This window comes from Bufo bufo, chromosome 2 (genome assembly GCF_905171765.1).
Source record: "Bufo bufo chromosome 2, aBufBuf1.1, whole genome shotgun sequence".
Lineage (NCBI taxonomy): Eukaryota > Metazoa > Chordata > Amphibia > Anura > Bufonidae > Bufo > Bufo bufo.
This window is the reverse complement of record NC_053390.1, coordinates 356,160,760-356,184,352: the sequence shown is the minus strand read 5'-3', so window position 1 is coordinate 356,184,352 and position 23,593 is coordinate 356,160,760. Positions and strand designations below refer to the sequence as shown.

At 40.5% G+C, this 23,593-nt stretch overlaps 1 protein-coding gene across 3 annotated transcripts in view; it reads right to left on the bottom strand.

Annotated features, from left to right (window-relative positions):
- SMARCA2 (SWI/SNF related, matrix associated, actin dependent regulator of chromatin, subfamily a, member 2) overlaps nt 1-23,593 on the bottom strand; it is a 289,118-nt gene that overhangs the window by 53,639 nt on the left and 211,886 nt on the right. For all 3 annotated transcript variants that reach the window (XM_040417115.1, XM_040417114.1, XM_040417116.1), the window contains exon 26: nt 21,269-21,496. In XM_040417115.1, coding sequence (XP_040273049.1) covers nt 21,269-21,496 — 228 coding nt within the window. The remainder of the gene's footprint in view (nt 1-21,268; nt 21,497-23,593) is intronic.

Below are 23,593 nucleotides of genomic sequence, written 5' to 3'. Positions count from 1 at the left end.
CAAGATTGAGAAAACAAATGGAATACGGAACGTGAGCTTGTTATAATGAGTGAGAGCTGTTAATTGATATGCAGCGCTATGCAGGAAATGGCTTGGAAGAATTGAAAATACGAACTAATCGAACTTACTAACTGAGTGCCTGCTACTGTCCCCTGCGTTTTGTCATTAACTATTGGAGACTGAGATCACCATAATCATGAAGGTTGTTCTTTTTTGTTAAATTAATCAGTTATGTTATATTGCGTGGTTGGCTAATAGAACTGTCAGAAAATATGAGCTAATCCAACTAACTTAACTAACTGAATGCCTGCTACTTACTCTTATGCCATTAATTACCGGAGACTATGATTATTATAACTATGAGATATATATTTTTTTGGCCTATTGACTAATCATGTTATACTGCATTATTAATTGAGACTTTCTTATTACTTTTTCTGATATAATCCGGCATATAGATGCTGGTTAATAGAACTGATTAACTATACAGCTGCTATGGATGACAGGAATTAACTCTTTAACAAATGTTTGCTAACCAAAGTCCGCCATTGGGCCACTGGCTTTTTCTTTCCTTTTTTTGCTGTCTGTTGAATAATGCTGTAGTTCGGTTATGAATTGATTGTATGTGGATAGGCAGGAGGATGAAAATCGGCGGATTAAGGTTATATGAACTAGTAGAGGCAACAAAATATACATGTAAAAAGAAAACTGTTGGACGGATTGCTGCTTAATGGGCCCATAAGCTGAGGCCCCTCTGCTATTGGAGTTAGTTAGCGATATCGTAGATTGGTAGGCTGGGAGGGGTGTGGGGGGCAGGTAGTGGGAACGTTTGGAGATGGCTAGACAGGGAGTTGGAAAAAAGGGCAGGGTACAGGTAGAGCTTAACACCTCAATCTCCCCAATGACAAAAAAAAAATAGAAAAATCAAAGCAATTACTCTTGACTAATATGCGAGGACAGATCAGTCCATCAAAAAAAAAAAAAAAAAGAAGAAGAGGATGGGTCTCTAGTACAAGAGGGAGAGTCTATTTTAAGAGGGAAGTTTTGGTCTGAAAGCACTAGAGGCAAGTTTCCACTCTGGGGAGAGTGTTAATAAGCAGGGGAGAGCGATGGAAGGAATTGCCGTAACAAAGGAGGAGCAGGCTCCTAGCCTGCAGGACATATTTCAAGAAATAAATAAATGCAATTCGGCAATTCAGGATCTCTCTCCCCAGACTGGAAATATTAGGGAATCTGTGGGGCTCCTCAGAGCTGATGTCTAAAAATATAAAGAAAGGTTGACAGAAATCGAGAAAAGGACGTCTGACTCTGAGGACCTCCTGCAGACAATGGTTAAAGAAAAAAACTCCCTAAAAGAGGAAAATAGGGAATTAAAAAAATAGAGTACTGGAGTTGGAGAATAGGACTAGAAGGTGTAATCTGAGATGCCTTGGAATCCCTGAAGGAGTGGAGGGTCAAGACATATGTGCCTTTTTACAATCATGGCTCATGGACCAGTTGGGCCGGGACATCTCAGATTATAAAAATTTTGTGGAACGGGCCTATAAAATACCCGGAATGAGATAGAGACCTATACTCTTTAGTCTGCTATAGATTAGGGATAAGGAGGAGATATTGCGTAGATCTAGGAAAAAAGGGAAACTAGAATATCTGGACGCAACAGTAATGATATTTTCGGATTATGCAAAAGAAACTATGAAGGAAAGAGCTTGTTTTATTGAGGTGAAAAAAACTCTGTGTTCAAACAATGTCAAATACTCAATGATGTTTCCAGCTAAACTTAGGATCGAATGGGGAAATAAAAACTGGGTGTTTGATAAAGTAGATGCGGTACAAAGCTGGATCAAAGAAAATATAAGGAGCTGAGGGGTAATCGGGCTGGGGGCTGGCAAGGAGGGGGAAATGCTAAGAGAGAACCAGGAGAAGTTAACCTGGCTCATTTAGGAGGGAATGAGGGATGGGTTTTCTTTTATTTTCTTCTCCCTGCCTTTCTCTCCTCCCCTTCTTGGGGGCGGTTCATAGGTCTGTATGAGAATAGTCTCTTGGAATATTAGGGGTTTGAGCAGGGGAGCAAAGAGGGGGCGGTTTTTGACACAATACACAGATTTTTACCTGCCATAATCTGTTTACAGGAGACGCACTTGACAAGTGAAAAGATAAAGGGGCTGTCTAGACCATGGATACAGCACGCTTTCCACTCCGTTTATTCATCACACGCAAGAGGTGTGAGCGTTTTGATACACCGGGATATTGATATTAAAATAAGGGGAATAGTTAAAGATCAGAAGGGCCGATATGTTTTGATCGATTGTTTGCTGGAAGGAAGACCATGGATAATAGCTAATGTATATATACCACCACCTTTTAAAATTGAAGTCCTTCTAAAAATGTATGACTTTCTGCTTAAGGTAGGAGAAAAACCACTTTTAGTTATGGGGGATTTTAATAACATTATGGATAGTAAATGAGATAGATGTAGGGTTGGTAAGGTTCAAAATGTTTGCACGGGTTCTAAACTAAAAAGTATTACGGAAGACACGGGTTGGATAGATGTTTGGAGGTTATTACATCCTAAATTTAAAAAAATACTCATGCTTTTCAAAGACACATAAGAGTTTATCACGGATTGACTTAGTTTTCACAAATAATAGAGGACTATTGGAAACTGAAGGGGTTAAATATATTCAACGCGGGATTTCGGACCATAACCCAATTATTATAAACACAAAAACACACCAAAAAAATAATCAATGAGGATGCACATAAATATAGGGTGGATAAACATAATGGGGATACACAATAAGATTTTAAAAGAGATAGGGGAATTTTTTGAGCTGAACGATGATACAGCATCAGTCAATATAGTTTGGGAGGCTGCGAAGGCCTATATGAGAGGGATTTTTATAAAGTACACGGCAATATACAAGAAAGGGATAAGGGAAAAAATAACTAAATTGCAACAAGAGGTAAAAAAGTATGAGGACAATTATATTAAGAATCCTACAGAAAGTAATTATGAGGTATGGGCAGAGAAAGTTTCAATATTGGAAGATGAGCGACTCTTAATGGCAGAACAACAGAAAGAACTACGTGAGGGATAATTACCGTATATCTATGCGCATATACCGGGTAAAAAGTTAGCGGCCCTAGTAGCGACACAGATAAGGAAAAATAATTATATACATTGCCTGTTAGATAAAGCAGGAAACAAAACCACCAAACAGGTGGCGAAAATAGAACTGATTCAAGAATATTTCAAATACATACATAACACTAAGATAAATAAGAACCCAGAGCAAATTCAACAATTTTGAGTCAATAACTATTTCCATGCTAACAGTAGAGCAAAGTGAGAAGCTAGAGGCCCCCTTGAACGCCCTGGAGGTGGATCAAACACTATCTACCACTACGAAAAATAAATCTCCAGGAATAGATGGTATCCCGTTTGAAGTCTATGCCCAATATAAAGAAATACTAATTTTGAGATTATTGATAATGTGGAACGATTCAAGAAAGATAGGAAAACTGCCAGACTCACTGAGAGAGGCATTAATTACATTAATTTTAAAACCGGGGAAAGACCCAACCCTTACGGATTCATATCGTCCCATTTCATTAATAAACACTGATAATAAAATATTGGCAAAGATTCTGGCAACTAGACTTAGAAGTGTGTATCGGGTCTGATACATGAGGATCAGACGGGCTTCATGTCATGCGCTATTTTGTGAACACCCAGCTTGAGCCTAAAAATTGCGTTTGATACGGTAGAATGGCCTTTCTTGATGGCAACACTGAAGAAGATGGGAGTTGGAGATAAATTCATATCCTGGGTAAATCTGCTATATACAGAAATTTCAGCAAGAGTGATACTGAATGGGGAATATTCAGATAATATACATATTGGTAGGGGGGTTAGACAGGGATGTCCTCTTTCCCCCCTGCTCTTTGCTATAGCAATGGAGCCGTTAGCGGATATGATCAGGCAAGATCCAGCAATTGAGGGCTTCAGGTTTGGTGAATGTGAGGAAATGTATTTATATGCGGATAACATTATGGTGTTTGTCGGCTCACATAGATCTTTGACAAAGATCTTTCAGGTTTTTGAACAATATGGTGAACATTCTGGGCTAAGGATAAATTGGTCTAAGTCAGCATGCGTCCCGATTGATCCACTGAAGGACTTTATTCCAGGTCCATTGGAAATAATGAAGATTAATGAACCAGTCAAATACTTAGGTATTCAAATAACCCCGAATTCTAAGGATTATGTTAAATTGAACGTGATTCCAAAGCTAAAAGAAATAAAGAAGAAGACAGAGGTATGGAAAAGATTGTTTGTCTGAGAACATATTCCTACTACTTTACAAATCATTAGTCAGACCACACATGGAGTACTGTGTACAGTTCTGGGCTCCAGTGAACAAGGCAGAGATAGCAGAGCTGGAGAGGGTCCAGAGGAGGGCAACTAAAGTAATAACTGGAATGGGGCAACTACAGTACCCTGAAAGATTATCAAAATTAGGGTTATTCACGTTAGAAAAAAAGACGACTGAGGGGAGATCTAATTACTATGTGTAAATATATCAGGAGTCAGTACAGAGATCTATCCCATCATCTATTTATCCCCAGGACTGTGACTGTGACGAGGGGACATCCTCTGCGTCTGGAGGAAAGAAGGTTTGTACACAAACATAGAAGAGGATTCTTTACGGTAAGAGCAGTGAGACTATGGAGCTCTCTGCCTGAGGAGGTGGTGATGGTGAGTACAATAAAGGAATTCAAGAGGGGCCTGGATGTGTTTCTGGAGTGTAATAATATTACAGGCTATAGCTACTAGAGAGGGGTCGTTGATCCAGGGAGATATTCTGATTGCCTGATTGGAGTCGGGAAGGAATTTTTTATTCCCCTAAAGTGAGGAAAATTGGCTTCTACCTCACAGGGTTTTTTTGCCTTCCTCTGGATCAACTTGCAGGATGACAGGCCGAACTGGATGGACAAATGTCTTTTTTCGGCCTTATGTACTATGTTACTATGTTTCGATGGCAGGTCGGATCTCCCTGGTGAAAATGTGTCTGCTACCATCTCTTAACTTTGTCCTATGGAATTCACCGATAATAATTCCCAAAAAAATATTTAAAATAATAACTAGCACACTAATGGATTTGATTTGGAGAGGTAAAAAACCTAGGATTAAAGCACAAATACTGAGCAATCATGAGAAGGAGGGCGGATTATCAGTCCCAGATGTGGAACTTTATTTTATTTCTGGCCAAATAAAAAACATGATAATGTGGATTAATACGCAAAGATATAAGTCTATGATTGCAGGGATAAATAAAAGATTAGAGAAATGCAATATCTTTCAATTAATTGAAGCTGGAATTTTGGGACAACAGAGCAGTAACAAGATACCACTTTTTGAGCTGATGGACATGGTTTGGAGACAGGCAAGGAAACTGTGGAACCAGGAGGGACTCCATGCGGACACCATACTGTGGAACAATATCCATCTTACTGATCTGACAGTGTGGTGGAAACATGGAGTCTATAAATTGGGTCAAATATGGAAACAAGGTGATATAATAACATATGAAGACCTTAAAAAGGAATATAAAGTGGGCAACTTAGAAGGGAGATTTTTCTATCTACAGCTAAAATGTGCAATACGTAGGCTGGTAGGAAAAACGACACAAATAGAGACCCTTCCACAGCCGCTGCTTAATATATCCAGATTAACGGCAAGGGGGAAGTTAGTGTCAAAAATATATGGATGTTTGTTACACCAAAAGACCAAGGGAAAAGCAATATCCAGCCTAATGTATAAATGGAGGGAGGTTATAAACCCCCAGCAAGAAGAGTTCTGGGTATCAGCAATACAGCAAAAAATAGGATTTCAAAGAACTTTTCACATAGGATTACCCAATTTTATATACTAAACGTCTCTATTACTCCCCTGAGAAACTTATGACATTTTATAAACTTAAAGTATTCAGCTGTTTAAAAAGTGGGGAAATAGCAGTGGTCGATGTCCATATACTCTGGACGTGTAGAAGGACTCCGGAATTCTGGGGACAGGTTAGGGACAAAATAGAACTATTTCATCAGTTTATAATACCCAATCAATTCCAGATTTGTGTATTGGGAGTGATGGACAAAAGGGATACCCTCCAACATCAAGAAATTGCACCCAAGCTCCTCTTTCAGGCTAGGAAATGTATTATGGGACACCCCCTCGATCAAAGAATGGGAGAGACGCACAAAAAGTGTACTAACCAGAGAAGAATCCCATTTGGTAAATATCCAAAAGAAAAATAGATTTGCAAAACTATGGAAGCTATGGTTATTGTAAGCTTCTCTTGGTTATGTTTTGTTCTTTCCTTTTTTTGGGTACTCTTTCTTCTGGGGGCTGGGACCCCGGGAGATGGGAAGTGAGAGAATGTGGGGAGGGATTATTTAATTTAATTTTTTTATTTTTTATTTTTGCAGCAAATAAAGGGAAATTAGGAAGGGGGTAAATATGTATTTGTTGTAATGTTAAAAGTGAAGTTACTGTTTAAGTAATCTAGACTATGAAAACAGTACAGAGCCAAATACTACCTGCTGGTTAGTACACCATAATGGACAGCATGCCGGATAACTTCCTCATCATGATTCAAATTATTTTATACTCTTAAAGGGGTTGTCCAGTTTCAGACATTAATGTCCTATCCTTAAGATATGTCATCAATATCAGATCAGCGGGGTTGAACCCCGTGATCCCCACTAATCAGTTTAAAAATACAGCATCACTCACATTTCAGTGGTGAGCAGTGTAATTAGAGCTTCTCTGTCCCATTCACTTCAATAGGAAAATGAGGTTATAGATACAACGGAACAAAGCAGTTGTAATTAGGGGTGCACCGAAATGAAAATTCTGGTCCGAAACCGAAAATTCAGGATGCCCTTGACCGAAAACCGAAACTGCCTTTTTGCCCAAATACTTTTAAAATACTTTTTTTTAAATGATTTTATTAATAATTCTTTTTCATGAATTTAATAAATCATATTATATAACATGGTGCTTCCTCATACACAAGTGATTGTACAAAACAACTGTTATGGGGGGACACTGTTATGGGGGGAATCTGTGGATGACGGACACTGTTATGGGGGGGATCTGTGGATGACGGACACTGTTATGGGGGGATCTGTGGATGACGGACACTGTTATGGGGGGGATCTGTGGATGATGGACACTGTTACAGGGGGATCTGTGGCTGGCACTGTTACGGGGGGGGGGGGATCTGTGGCTGGCACTGTTACAGGAGGGGATCTGCGGATGGCACTGTTATGAGCTGGGGGGATCTGTGGGTGGCACTGTTATATATGTGCCATTAAACATGCCCCCTCAGCCCTTTTACTACCTTACATCCTAATCGCTTCTGTAGAATTCAGGCAGCCCAAGCCGGGCGGCCGGCGCGTCTCTCACTGACGTCACTTGCCTGCGCCGCCGGCTTCATTCAGGCACAATACAAGAGTTACACTGCCACCCGCCTGGCCTGCCTGAATTCTACAGATGCGATTAGGATGTAAGGTAGTAATAGGACTGAGGGGGCATGTTTAATAACCAATAAATGAATATGACATCTTATATTAGTATACCGGAGCGGCGGGGCGGGGCTATCATATTTTCTGCCGATATGTACCAATATCGGCAGAAATGGATTAGGCCCATTTTCAGCCGCCGGAATTTCGGTGCACCCCTAGTTGTAATTACACTGAATGGTGAGCAGGTAAACTGTGAAGAGAAGGCAGCGCTCATACAAGCGCTGTGGTCTATTCTAACAGCTGATCGTCATGGGGGTGCCAATCTGATATTGATGACATATTGAGGATAGGTCATCAATATTACAAACCAGACAACCCCTCATTCGCAGGCCTCATTCGCACAGCCGTTCTTTGAACCAGTTTTAGTCTATGAGGCTATTCACACGGCCGCTTTTTAATGGCTAGTGAATAGCAGACATAAAAAAATAGGACATGTCAGCCAGGCAGACGGCACCTAAATCAATGGGATTGTTTTTAGCAGCAGTTTAGACAGTGTAACCATCTAACCACTATTAAAAACAGATACACTATGTTAAAAAAAAATTAGGCACTGTAAATCTCATGGTCAGCAATAATATATATATATATATATATACACTAAGCAAGTTTTAGGCTAAAAAAAATAATTATATTTACTCATTTGCCTAGTTCTGTTCTGGCCCTTTGTTGACATGCAGTTGCAGGGCTGTGGGGGCATTTAACAACAATCTCTGATCTGCAAAGAATAAAATTGCAGGGATGCTTATGTTCTATGTGTGGGAATACAAGTCCCAGCAGAACACTACAATGACATTGCATATATACACAGGATCTTCCTCCTACCTGTTCTCGTATAATGCTCTGCAGACACTTCCTCACGGCCAGAGGAGTACAGAGGGTAAAACTCCTCCAGTGTTTGCAGGGTGAGGGATGGAGGGAAGATCCTGTGCACAGCATTTATCTCTTCAGTGCCTGGAAAAGAGTAAACCCTGCAAACTGCTCAGTACCTGAGGTAGAGCCTCCAACCCTGGGTCTTTGCTGCTGATGGTAGAAGGGGTTAAACTTTGCTGGAGAATCCAGTGGGAGGATACACATGGGGTAGACAGCTAAGCCAGCAGATCAGCGTGCAGGGCTGATGGCTGGTTTTTCCAGCCAGCACAGCCCTCACAGTGATGTTCCGTGCACAGAGGCAGACCTGCTCCTCCTGCTCCTCAGGCTTGTGCACGGATCATCAGAGCAGGGAGAGAAGCTGACATCACAGGTCATGTGACCCTCAGCTAACTAGGAGAATCGGGCCATTATAGATGAAGCGAATTGAAAACCCCCTTACATTTGCTTAGTTAGAAGCATACAAAGAACAAAAAACTTGGACAACCCCTTTAAAATAAAAAAAAATAACTTATCCACTTGCTAGCATTGGTGGGGCACTAGGGTAGCCATTAATCATATGGAAGGGGTAACTAAGAGGGCAATTAATCATACTGAGGGGCACTAAAAAAGGCATTAAACGATACTGGGGGGCACTAATGGGATATGGATCTTACTTGGGGGCACTATGGTGGCCATTAATCATACTGGGGGCATTAATGAAACCAGGGGGAAACTATAGGAGCCATGAATTTCAGGGGGGCAATATGTATACTGTAAGGGCTCTGCAGGGGCCAGGCTTTAAAAAATAAAATAAAAATATTTGATTATTAAATTCATCTGTTTTTAATGGCAGTTGGCTGCATTGTACACGTATTCTACATCTGACACTGAGGGGCAAAAATGCTTTTTTCACACCAGGGGCTGATTGGCCATAGACCTTACAGGGAAATTTCCTAATGGGCCAATGCCCTGGGGGCCACCTCCTAACGGCTGGCCAGTGTAAGTTTTGGGGGATGTATTGTGTGCTGCTGGCAGTATGCTGTGATGGACTGTGGTATTTGGCTCTGTTGGGGTGATATAATGTGTCACAATATGGTCTTGTTGGTCCTGCCTTCCATCAATTTGGACCCAACTACAAAACAGGGCCACTTTTAGTATTTTTTTCCAGGGCCACTTTAAGTTCCTAGTCTGCCTGTTTCACACCACCATTTTGGGGTGGATATAATGAATTGATTACTGCAATATTAAACTTTTTTCAGATATTTAACTTTTGCATAATATCTTCTTTTTTTTTTACACAAAAGAATTTATCATGTAACATTTTTATTTTTCCATGGATAAAAGTTATTTTTTTTCTTCAGAATTTGTTTGCCTTGGTGCCACACAAAGTGCACTGTGGCATCTGAGGCATAAGCTCTGATCAAGCCAATTATAGCAAGGAGTCTGCTGTAGGTTACATCTGACACTAGATGTGGATTGTGTTTGCACAGCTCCTGAGATTGTGCCATCCCCATAGTATATTATTGTGCTGCAAAAGAACGGCATCCCTCCAGTGACGTAAAACAGATGGATTACCTGTCACCTCTACCGACGAGTTTTGTAACTACAAGTTGTGGAGATCATCATTGGCACCCCTGAATATTAAGTACACCATGAAAAATATCTCCTGGTAATATGTATCATATAGAAAAGCAAAATACACAAAAATAAAATAAAAACCTGGCAGGAAACAAAGATGCAATATTGAAAACAATGACAGGACATGATTAATAGCACCCTTTGTTCAGTTTGACTCAAAGGACAAAGGGGCCATTCACATGGCGGACATTATTGTGGAATTTTGGAGCGGACAGCCATGCCGAAATTCTGCAGGCAGCCGCATCAATTCTGCCTCCCATTAATTTCAATAGGAGGCAGCACTGAGGATGATAGACCGACGGCTTACAGCCATGGCCGTGCCAAGAACGGAACGGAAACAGATTAGTTTTGCCCTTAATGCATTCTGAATGGATAAGGATCCGCTCAGAATGCATCAGTTTGCCTCCGTTCCGCTTTGGAGGCGGACACCAGCTTGCAGAGTTTTGGTGTCCATCTGACGAAACTAAGCCAAACGGATCAGTCTTGACACACAATGCAAGTCAATGGGGACGTATCCGTTTTCACTTACACAATAGAAAACTGATCCGTCCCCCATTGTCTTTCAATGGTATTCAAGACTGATACGTCTTGGCTATGTTAAAGATAATACAAACGGATCCGTTCTGAATGGATGCATGCGGTTATATTATCTGAACGGAAGCGTTTGTGCAGATCCATGACGGATCCGCACCAAACGCGAGTGTGAAAGTACCACTTATTGGTCTGTACAGATCAATTTATTGCAGTTATCTCCTTATCCTTACAATCATGATTAGAATGACAGCACCTCTGTGTATAGATAAGACATGATCCACCATTTACTATAGGCGATGGTCTAAGTTGCGTGAAAAATGACTTCTGAACAGGTCACAGAGCATGCCTAAAAAACTCTCCCATAGAGGTCAATAGGGTCCCCTCCCGTCCATTGTGTCTATGGCGCATGGGGCTGCCATAAAGCAATTATTTAAATGCTTACTAATCGCTGTTAAGAACAGCTAAGGCAAGATGGCCGCCATCATAATCATGTTCAGCAAACAGAATAAGAAAAAGATTAGGAAAAAGGGATATGTTTTGCCATCTACAAAATTTGGTGACACATTCCCTTTACGACAAGGGATATATAACTGCCCCACTATGCATCTACTTACCTTTAAATCACATTTCAAATAAGAGAACAACTATGCTTTGCACCTTGGGGAGAAATACAAATTTAACCACTGATTGGGATGGTTGTAATTTAATGCTTCCACCAAAAAACAAAAATCACCAATAAATACAAGCCATCTTAGGCTACTTTCACACTAGCGGTACGGACCTCCGGCAGGCTGTTCAGTCGGGTGAACAGCCTGTCGGATCCGTCCTGCTGCTAGTGAACGTGTGCCACAGGACTGCTGCTCAGTCCCCATCGACTATAATGGGGGCGGGGCAGAGTTCCGGCAGCGCACGGCAAGAGGCTGCCGGAATAAATATCGAACATGTCGTAGTTTTATTCCGGCAGCCTCTCGCCGTGCCTCCACCCCCATTATAGTCAATGGGGACGGAGCGGCAGTCTTGGGGCACACGTTCACTAGCGGCAGGACGGATCCAGCAGGCTGTTCAACCAACGGGACAACCTGCCGGAGGTCCGTGCCGCTAGTGTGAAAGTAGCCTAAAAGGACAAGCCATTTAGAAACTGGAGAAACCACTTGCAGAATGAAGTCTCTCTGGAGATCAGTAGATCTGGGAACTATGCATGTAATCTCTGCAGATAAAGTCCATGGATGAGTCTCAGTTCAGGCTCCACAAGGGACAACTGTGTCAAGGTTTTTTTTTTTTAAGTTTGTTGTTTCATATTTGCACTCTTTATCCCCAAAACAAATACTTTGCTTGACAGGCTATTAGTGCACAAATAAGCAGATTTACCCTTCCAGGAGTCTGAAGAAAAGTTTAAAAAACTTACAGGGTTATGTTTGTTGACTTGTGAATTGAGATGTGAATAACATTTGAGGGCAATGAGAAAATTTGATGGCTGAGACTCAAGTCTTCAACGTGGCTACACTAAACAAATGCAGGTATATGAACATTGCTCTATACTGTGTAGAGTATAATAAGCTTCCAGTATTTAACAAGTATAATGTAAGTTCATCACAGCGAAGTTTTCAAACGTGTATCAATCAGCAATTTCAGCAAATGACTGCAAGAGCAAGAAAATAGGCTAGAGATGAAAACATACAAAAACAGTACAATGAAACAAATGATAAAAAAAGAAGCTGCTGCTGGAACCAAGTACAGTAGCACATTTGGCAAAATGACTTGTACATCACCCGGCGTTGCCCCAGTCATATGCAAAAAACAAAACAAAAAGAAAAACGTATGAGTGAAGCACTTCATGCAAAAGACCAACCACTGAAACAAGCCATTTAGACCACCAACCTGGCTGGCACCTTCTTGGGAATTATCTCCTGAAAGTTCATCTTTCTTTTGGCTCTAGGTCAATCAGCACAACACTATATTAGTCATGAATCGATTGGAAGGATATACTAATAACCCTGCTGCCAAATACAGCAGAAACATGCAATGTAAAAGTTCAGAAGAGATGATGCTATTCACTTGATATTACATCTAATGAAAGCAAGAAAACAGCCTTTAAAGATGCACTCTACCCAAAAATGGCCAGTATGTCAATCTTCTGAAGCTTTAGATCCCCACGATTCCTAAAATAATCATGCTTGTCACCTTGGATCAATAGCCCCATTAAACAGGGCTGCAGAATCTCATACATCGACAAGGTGAGAACAATGAAACTACTTTAAGAAATCCATCTAGGAAAACAGTGCAAATGTAAAGAAACTAAGCAGAATCGCTTATCCAAGACCTTCTGAAAAATGGAAGCATCAACCAGACTAGTGCAGAGAGTGGGAGCTGCCCATGTCTGCTAGCTTTGGTCTCTGGGAGTGAACTGGTTTATCTTGCTGGTTGAAGGTAGATTACATGGGAGTACTTCTTTAAAGACTGAAATCATACATTTATAAAATTCATATGATTTTCCTCCGAGAAATACCAAATATAACTACTACCCCTCATTTTGTGATAATGGACATGACAATGCAATTTAAAATTAGAAAGCTTATTTTGCATTCTATTTACCACAATTTTTTATTTTGTAGCTACAATTTTTGCCGTTTGTTGAAGCCCAAGTAAAGGAAAAGACCATTGCCTCTTCCTTCACTATACTACCCACCTCTTAAAATAGAAGGACAGAAAAAACATAACTATTCAACCGTGTGACCAAAACTCTAGATTCATGGAATATTTCTAACAAACTACAGTATATTCTGTTGTGAAGATCTATCTATTTTTTTTTTTTACAACTGAACACATCCATGTAGGAAGGTTACAGCAGTTGTACAGTTTGGAAAACTCATTGTCATATATCCAATGAGTTCCTTATGGTCCCTTTACACGGGACAACAATCTAGCAGATTGTAAGGAAGGAAGCGTTCCTTCCAGACAATCTGCTGATCGCTAGCGGAGGAGACTGACGCATTTACATGCACCGATCTCCTCCAGAGTATGGGGAGGAGCAATCGCTAATGGCATCGTTCTTCTCCTTACTGTTTCATTGTTTCCCGGCAGCAGATCATGTTTACACAGCACGATCTGCCACCGGGAACCGCTTTGCTCGTTCATCAGGTAATTGGCGGTGCATTTACACCGCCAGATCATCGCTAACTAACGTTACTAGTAATGCTGGTTAGCGATGATCTGTTCATTTGTCGGCCCCTGTAAAGGGCTCTTCAGGGTGGAGAGCAGTTTAAAGTGTATTCCGGTTTTACCATATTGATTGCCTATCGTCAGGTCACCAATATCAAGTCGGGGAGTCTGACTCCCGGCACCCCTGCTCAGCAGCAGTTTGAAGAGGCCGTGGTGTTTTCTTACGTTTACTTGCTTGCCGTCTACACCGCAGTGTCACAATGCAGCATATCTACAACTGCTCCGTTCCATTCAAGCGAATGTGACGGAGCAGCTGTAATTACATTGTTTTGTCCCCACTTGAATAGGACAGAGAAATACACCCAGCGATCTGATACTGCTGAATTATACTGAAAACTTACTGTCAAGATTTTCCACAGACTCAAGAATGGGGCACTTTGTGATTAGCTTATTTTCAAGGAACCCTTCCACGGTGGAGAACCCCTTTAATCTCTGACTAAATTAAAGGGGTTGCATCAGATTATAAAACATGACAGAAACAGTAACACTTGAGCATAGGTTGCGCCTGATAATGCAGCTCACACCCATTCTTCACTTGATCTAGAGGATTTTATTTTTCCATAGAACAGTATAGCTTTAGGAGTCTGTTAGGACATACTGAGGTTGGATAATTTCACTACACTATAGTCACAAATCACAAGAAGTCACTTCAAATTCCAATTATTTGCTTTAAAAGTTGACATATTTCAGGAGGATTTTAAAATAACAGTTTTTGCGGCTCGGGTGCGGACCCATTCACTTCAATGGGGCCGCAAAAGATGCGGACAGCACTCCGTTCCGAGGCCCCGCCAAAAAATTATAGCATCTCCTATTCTTGTCTGTTTTGCGGACAAGAATAGGCATGTCTACAATTGGCCGCCCGTTCCGTTAATTGCAGAAGGCACACAGGCGGCTTCCTTTTTTTGCGGATCCGCGGACCGCAAAAAAACGGAACGGTTGTGTGCATGAGGCCTTACTGTGAGCGCTGCTAGGCCTTTGTGAAACTGGTTAAATTCACACTAAGCAAGTAAAGGGACTGTGCTGCTCTCCTGGAAGCTACAAACAAAAAGTGAGATGCCCGATCCTTCCTCCTGATACGCCCCTGAAGAAGAAGGGACGAAACCTAGGTCGGGCGGACTCTGAGAAACTGGAATTTTATATTTGATATGCCTTGTTTTAAATAGACTCTTGTGAGTAGAATAAATCTACCTTTTAGACCAAAGTGCTTGCGGTGCTTCACTATCTTGCTTCTTGATTCCTGATACTACAGGTTGATTGGATATGAAAAAACTGTGGAGCTGCACAGCACCTGGACATAGTAGCAGTGTTTGGCGACATAAGGAAGGAGAATTGGAGGAAGATCTGGCACCTGACTTAATTTTTGTTTGTGGATTCCAGGAGAGCAGTGCAGTCCCTTAACTTTATTTTACATGTCTCAGGAAGAAACCAGACAACCCTCAGGATTTGCCTGCAATAAAAAACTGGTAAGTACACTCTTTGGCGAAAAAATTATCGCACCAAGAAGGAGAAGTTGGAATCGAATGAAACTTTCTATGTGTAAATGTTATGTTGATATACGTAAGGGATTACAATACTACAATGAAAGAAAACTGTACAATTGAAAGGAGGCTCTATTACCCTGTTAGGCCGCCTCTAGCCTGGATACAAGATGAGATATGGTTGGGCATGGAGGCATACAGGTTCGGTAAGGTATCCTGGGGCAGATTTGCCCACAGATGTTGCAGCTGGGCCAGTAGTTCCTGCACACTCCTAGGTTTCCAAAGCTGACCTCCCAGCTGGTACTATAAATGCTCGACTGGACATAAATCTGAAGACCGGGCAGGCCAAAGAAGTGGTGCATCTGGTGGTACACATTCCTGGGAAACCCTTGGTGTGTGTGGGTGAGCATTATCCTGCTGAATGTCAGTTGGAAAACACGTGGGCCATGAGAGGCAACACGTGGGAGCAGAATACATCCTGCACATATCGATGAACTGTTAATGTTCTAAAGAGAACCTGGATTTTTCAAAAAAGATATGGTTCCAGTCCATAGAAGTCCAGGTTTCTCATTCATAACACCACTGCAAATGAAGGTGACAGTGGCTGTCTGTCAATGGCAGGACACAATAGGTGCTGTGACACCAAATTTCCTTCTGCTAAGCACCTGGAAATGGTCCAGGTAGAGACAGGGGTGTGTAATGAAGATGCTCGTCGGAGGATCACACAAACTTCTCTACTGCTAGTCTGTTGGGCCGCCTATTTGCTGTGTGTGTGTGCCCTCATGTAACCACTACTCCCAACACCACCTACAGCTATGTTCAGAACAGCCTACATGGCTGCAATTAGTTGAAAAAAAATCATCCTGCTTCTCTCTTTCCAATGACATACCTCCTTCTCAAAGTCTGCTAACTGGGCAAAATGTCTTTGAGAACATCATAGAGCCATGTCTAGCAGTCAACGATCTCTCACCAAAAATGTACGCTTCCCAAAAGTAGCCTATGAGAGCCCTTTTTTTTATAGGACAGCAGGGGAAGCACTTATACACCATCTAGCGACCTGACCCGATGTCTAATCAGACCACACCTATTGACAAATCCCACACCACTGCTCTGGTTATCCTAATAGGGCTCTATTACCTGGCTGCAGAGGTAAAGTCATGTTAACAATACGTGATGCACCTGACGAGGGCAGCAGTCACATATTGTCGATGTGAAGTCATCTCTGCAGCCAGGTAAATAAAACCCGGATGGAAAAACTAGAGCAGTGGCATCTGTCTGGTATCTGGGATGGTTGTGATACAGGAATCCGTAGTCAATTCATGAGAACATTTTCCACACTGCAGATATCCCCGATTACTATAAATGTGTACTGTGATAAATGGTTAGGGGAAGCCCCAAAAAGCTGTAACATACTCCAATACCAACAACTTTAATGCACCAACAACTTTAGATACAGCAGCAATGCTGATAACAGCACCTTTGGTTTTACAAAGAAATGGAGCTCTCTCTACAAACTCCCCAAAAAAATCACGTGGTTGCCACTGCAGCTATGCATGCTTTTTATATTTTACGAAAAAAGCTAGACTATATATATATATATATATATATATAGCTAAAACAAAATATATATATTTTTTATTTATTTTTATTTATGATAGTAAAAGGAAGAAAAACCTGTGTACGTTTGTATATTTTACACAAAGTCCACTATACTATTGCTAAATCTAATAACTATAAGATTTTTTTTATGGATAAAAAAAAATTAACTTTCAAAAAAACAACAACACGGAATTACAGTAAACAATACTTCCCTCGCAAAAAAAAGCTACGGATTCCAGCATGGTAAAGAAACATTGAAATCACAGTTCTCTTGCCGTATTCCCACTATTTCTCCATAACCCATGAATGATGCCATTTCAATGCAGACAGTCTAATCTATATAAATGAATATTTCTGATAAAATCTAAAGATACACAAGTTATTACTTGGACTAATGTTTAGCCGCAGGCCTATTATAAGTGCAGGACTGATTTCACCATGGTCAGTAAAAGTTCTGTTGCATGCACTGTACGGTTGCACTGATACATGGAGAGGTTCAAATTTGTGCAAGACATTTGGTAGAGTTCTGCAGGAAAGTTTGTTCTGGCGACCAGTGGTGCCCTCAGTTTACAGACACCAATTCTATGAGAGGGAGATCACCCACTTGGGACTTCCCGAGTCCCGAGAGGGCGAGCAATGTGTGGTTGGCCATGGCTTTTTGGCAATAACTGCTGATTACCTGGGATCATCTAAAGGCAACCAAATGCCCCTAGAAGAGCTGACAACCGGTTCAGGAAACGCAAGCCGTCAAATTGCACCACAATCCACCTAAAAAACTTGGCCAAAAAAAAAAGAGCACATAGACATCATGTGATTTACATGTCTTGAAGGAGAATTGTAATTTAAACGTGACTAAATACCAGCATTCCTGTGTGCCAATCAGGATACCTGCTGATACATCAGTAGTTTTAGGTAATCAATGGCTATTTGAAATGGTCAACAAAACAGACTGCCCCCCCCACATTTTCTAATCCACCCATTTAATTAATTACTAAAAAAAACTAATTAAAGAGAGGTAGGTAAAACTGGACTAGAGTATTCATAAAAATGTAATTCTTTTTTACGACTTGCTGACATTAATAAAGGGATCTTCTAAGTCTAAATATCATGGACCCAACACATTCTAATCAGTTAACTGGCCTGTCTGACAAGATAATTACATATTATATATAAAGTAGAGTGCATTATCTATCCCTCCGACATCTAACACCCCTCTCCCTCCGACAGCTCTCGCCTTCTCCCTCCGACAGCTCTCGCCCTCTCCCTCCGACAGCTCTCTCTCGCTAACAGCTCTCTCTCGCTAACAGCTCTCTATCTAATATCTATCTAAGGCATACTCAACCTGCGGCCCTCCAGCTGTTGTAAAACTACAACTCCCACAATGCCCTGCTGTATGCTGATAGCTGTAGGCTTGTCTGGGCATGCTATCTAATATCTCTCTATTGCAGAATCGGTTAAAAGAACAAAACTATGCATTACTTCAGACACCCTGTGCTGCCATGCCAACTCTTACTGGGACTTTGCTGGTCTCCACTTCCTGGTCCCAGCTTGACACACAGGAAAAAGCAGGGGATGCCTGTGGAGACCCAGTAAGTAATAGAGAAGAAGTTTTTTAAGAAAATATTTTACCCATTCTGTACCTTATATTATCCTTTCAGTCAACCCAATATGTCCATAGATTGAAAGATAGTCATATCATGGGAGCAGCTCAATGATTTGTCGTCGCCTGAATAGGACCACACACGATATATGGGAAAGACTGTGTATTCCTCACATATATTTTTCGTGGACGAAAGGTTTGAAATTGTGGCATACTGGAGAAGATTAAGGCAAGGGCTACATGGCGATTTTGGCCACGACACCTGACGCAAATCTGAGGATCACATTTGCTACATTGTAGCATAATGAAAGTGAATGGCTTCACATTGCCACGACCATACAGCTGCACATAATCCAGCAGGATTCGATTACTAGTGACTGTAGTGTTGCTACAGAAGTCCATTCACTATCACATGCGACCATTTTTCCACAAGCAAAACAATTTCTGTACTTTCCAGTGACATACCTGCAATGACCACCCAAAGAGAACATTTACATCTAGCAGTAGAGGAGCAGCAGGAAACCATAAAAAAAAACTGTAGCAAAGCGCTCTCTACAATCATGTACGAAACTGAAACCCCCTGAATTTAAAGAGTGCAGTTTCAGTGGATCAAGGATGGATCCAAAACAAAAATAGAGATGAAAACTACATCAATGAAGAGCCTTCAACATGCAGCGAGACAAATGCATAACCTGTATGTCTGCTCACAATGAAAGCTCTGTACTGCTATAGGTTTGAAGCCATGAAACAGATACTATACTGTATCTGTCCCCATAGCATCCCCCTATAGGGTCTGCTCTAAAAAGGGTTCAAGATAATTTAAAATCTTGGACAAGCCCCCAATAGCTGTAAAATAAACGATGCTATATTTTTTGCTCTCCTGCTGTTCTGTGCCACTGCAGCTGTGTTCTCAGGAGTATAATGCAGAGCACAGCGAGTGGCTGCAGCAGTTACATGCCACTTACCTGCATATCACCATTGCAGTCTGTAAACAATGGCAGACAGAAGGTTTTTTTTATTGTATTTTTTATTGTATTTATTATTTTATTTATTGTATAAAATATATTCTTACTATTTTTTTATTTTATTAGATTATATTTATTGTAAAAAGCACTGCATAATTTTTTAAATTTTAAACAAATCGGGCTCTTATCTAAGATCTGAATTTACCATGGACAACCTTTTTAAGACTACAAAAACATATTGATTGTTCATTTTCTTACTGGAGTTCCACTTTCAGTCCATCAATCAACATGCTAAATGTATGTTTTAGGAGGATTACATGCAGAAACTACAGCTGTAAGTGATAATAGGTCAAACAGAAATGTAACTAGAAACCCAGCCAGGAAATGGTCTCAATTAAAGGGTCAATGCCATCAAAACTAATTTTATCACATGTGAACAACCTGTATCACTACTGTACGTAATATGTTCATATAAAAAGATGGATAGTTTTCTGGATAAAATTCTTTGAAGTCCCTCTTCCTCTGTCTGGACTGTTAGCATGACAGTCTTTCTCAACTCTCGTCAAGCCATCACTGCGGCCAGAAAGGGAAGGGAGACGAGTGACTCAATAAGAACATCCCACATTACACTAATGCAGGGCTCACCCACCTCTGGCACTAGTTGGCGTGAAACCACAATTCCCTGCACGCTCTGTTCACTTCTATGTGAGTTCCTAGAACGGACGAGCAAGTGTGCATGCTGAGAGGTTTAACTTCCTAACAGCTTGGGTGCCAGAGGTTGCTGACCCCTGCCGTCATGAATACAGCGCTCTTCTGTGGACATCTTCATCTAGACCTATCTAAAGAACACTTATCTCAATTGTACATCCACTATTACAGCGATGGCGAACCTTCGGCACTCCAGTGTGGTGAAACTACGACTCCCAGCATGCTCCATTCATTTCTATGGAGTTCTGAGAACAGCCAGGCAAGTGTGCATCTTGGGAGTTGTAGTTTTACCACAGCTGTAGTGCCAGGGGTTAGCCATCACAGCACTATCAGAATGAGCATTACCTTGCAGATAACCTCTTTCTCTCACAGCAGCAGTAAACTGACAATAAATTGCCTACCTATACAGAAGGTCTCAATGTTTGTCTTGACTTTTACAGAAGAATTTTCAATGGTATAGTACTACGTAAACGCGACAAAAAATGAAAAAATAAAAAAAAAGCACTTTCTGTGAATATTGAGTTATTTATAAAAAAAATAAAATAATTCTGACAAAGGTGTCTCTTTAAAGGGAATGGCCAGTTTGTATGAATAATCTATTTTTTGCATGACATACATCTGTCTTACTTATTGTTACAGCGCATGTGCTACAGGATCCATCCAGAGGCAGCACAGACAGTGGTGATGTGGGTGAATCACCTCACTTCTGCCACATTGTGTCCTGTGGATGCAGCGGAGGACAAGTACTGATGTATATGCAACCACAGATGAGGACCTGAGGGCCTTCTACAATGCGGTGGAAGTTAGTTATTGACTGGCATACAGATGAATGATTAGAATACTTCTTGCCAGGCAACATGTTTGCTAGTAACCAAAAGCAGTAATAGAAAAATATTTAAGACACTAAAAAGGAACTGATCAAAAAAATTTCAATAAAATAAAAAATCCTCCAATGGGAGAGCAAACGTTTGCCATCTAGATTACAAATGCAACACAACATAAGGTTCAAAAGGCTTCTATGAAAACTAACCACTACTGTTTCCCAACTATGATAAAGTGGTATAAAGTTTTTAATAAAAAGAAAGTACCTCATTCTGCTCTTCATGTTCCAGAATGGCTTGCAGAAATGCCCTTCTTTCATGGCCTGAAGATTTCTGATCAAACATGCCCGCTTGAATGACTTTCTGATCAACATTCAGCTTGTATTTAGCGGCTGCAAGAATCTTCTCCTCCACACTGTTAACGGTGCACAGACGTAACACGCGCACCTCATTCTGTTGACCAATCCTGTGCGCTCTGTCCTGTGCCTGAAGGTCCTGTAAACCAACATACACCGTTAGACTTTTTAACTCATTAAAGTAGAACTCTCAGCAAAATGTTTATTCTCTGACCTGCTAGAGAGATGTCATGTGACCAACTCTCTGATCTCCAACTGAAACAGGACAAGAAGCGAGTTGCTTCTCTATTCATTCCTATGAGACGGAGAGTGAGACTCCCATAGGAACACATAGAGAAACTGACTTCCTGTCCACACATAAGATGCTGTGTTGTTTGGAGAGTCTGATTGCTGGTCACATGACACAGGTGAGAATCATAAGGGAGGTATAGCTCACAAATACAGACACTGGTAAGAAGATCACCTTCACTACAGATTACATCATGTTCCCTTCTAGCAGGTCAGAGAATAACATTTTTGGTGGGGGTTCTTTAACCCTTTCAGGACCAAGCCATTTTTCACCTTTCTGCCCAGGTCTTTTTTTTTTTTTTTTAGCAAATCTGACGTGTCACCTTAGTATTATCACTGCCCTGATAATGTGGACTTGGATAAGTCCAAGAGAGGCGGTATATTAGTGATAGGGACCAGTCTGCGGAAGCCACCTTGACACCTGGTAGATGGGCCCGACACAAGTTTGATCAAAATGCGCTAAGAGCTTCCATTGATCCATTTATAGTAGGTATCATACCACTTGAATTCAGAATGATCACCATTTTCTCAGTTTTACTGCTTATATGTGTGTGCAGACATTCTTTTTTTTAATAATTATGTTTGCTTTATGGATATGCACCTATGACTATGAATAAGAATGTGCTAGTCTAAATTTTCTGATAATAAACTTTATGTGGTAATAACTTTAAAACACTTTTACTTATCCAGGCCATTCTGAGACAGTTTTCTCGTCACATATGGTACTTCATGACAGTGGTAAAATTGAATAAAAAAAAAATTCATTTTTATTTATAAAAAAAATACCAAATTTACAAAATAGTTGGAAAAATTTCCAAATTTCCATTACTCTACTTTTATAATAGATAGTAACTCCAAAAATAGTTTCCACTTTACATTCCCCATATGTCTACTTCATGTATGGATCATTTTGTGAATGCTATTTAATTTTTGGGGGACGTTAGAAGGCTTAGAAGTTTAGAAGCAAATATTCAAATTTTTCAGAAAATTTACAAAACCCACTTTTTAAGGACCAGTTCAGGTCTGAAGTCACTTTGTGAGGCTTCCATAATAGAAACCAACCAAAAATGACCCTATTTTAGAAACTACACCCCTCAAGGTATTCCAAACTGATTTTACAAACTTTGTTAACCCTTTAGGTGTTCCACAAAGAATTAATGGAAAATTTCACTTTTTTGGCAGATTTTCCATTTTAATCAATGTTTTTCCACTAACAAAGCAAGGGTTAACAGCCAAACAAAACTCTATATTTATTGCCCTGATTGTGTAGTTTACAGAAACACCCCATATGTAGTTGTAAACTGCTGTATGGGCACACAGCAGGGCGCAGAAGGAAAGGAACGCCATATGGTTTTTGGAAGGCAGATTTCACTGGGATAATTTTAAAGCTGCCATGTCACATTTGAAGACCCCCTGATGCACCCCTAGAGTAGAAACTCCCCAAAAAATTACCACATTTTGGAAACTACGGGATAAGGTGGCAGTTTTGTTGGAATTATTTTAGGGTACATTTTTGGTTGCTCTATATTACACTTTTTTTGAGACAAGATAACAAAAAATAGCGTTTTTGGCACAGTTTTTATTTTTAATTTACAATGTTCATCTGACAGGTTAGATCATATGGTATTTTCTATAGAGCAGGTTGTTACAGACACAATACAGAATAGGACTACTTTTTTGTTTGTTTGTTTCAGTTTGACATAATAAAAGCATTTTTGAAAAATGTTAGTTTTTTTTTGGGGCAACTGTCTTATGAAGGGGCTCATTTTTTTCGGTATGAGATGACTGTTTGATTGGTACTATTTTAGGGCGCGTATGACTTTTTGATCGATTGCTATTACACTTTTTGTGGTGTAAGGTGACAAAAAAATTGCTTCTTTTACACAGTTTTATTTTATTTTTTATTACGATGTTCACCTGAGGGGTTAGGTCATGTGATCTTTTTATA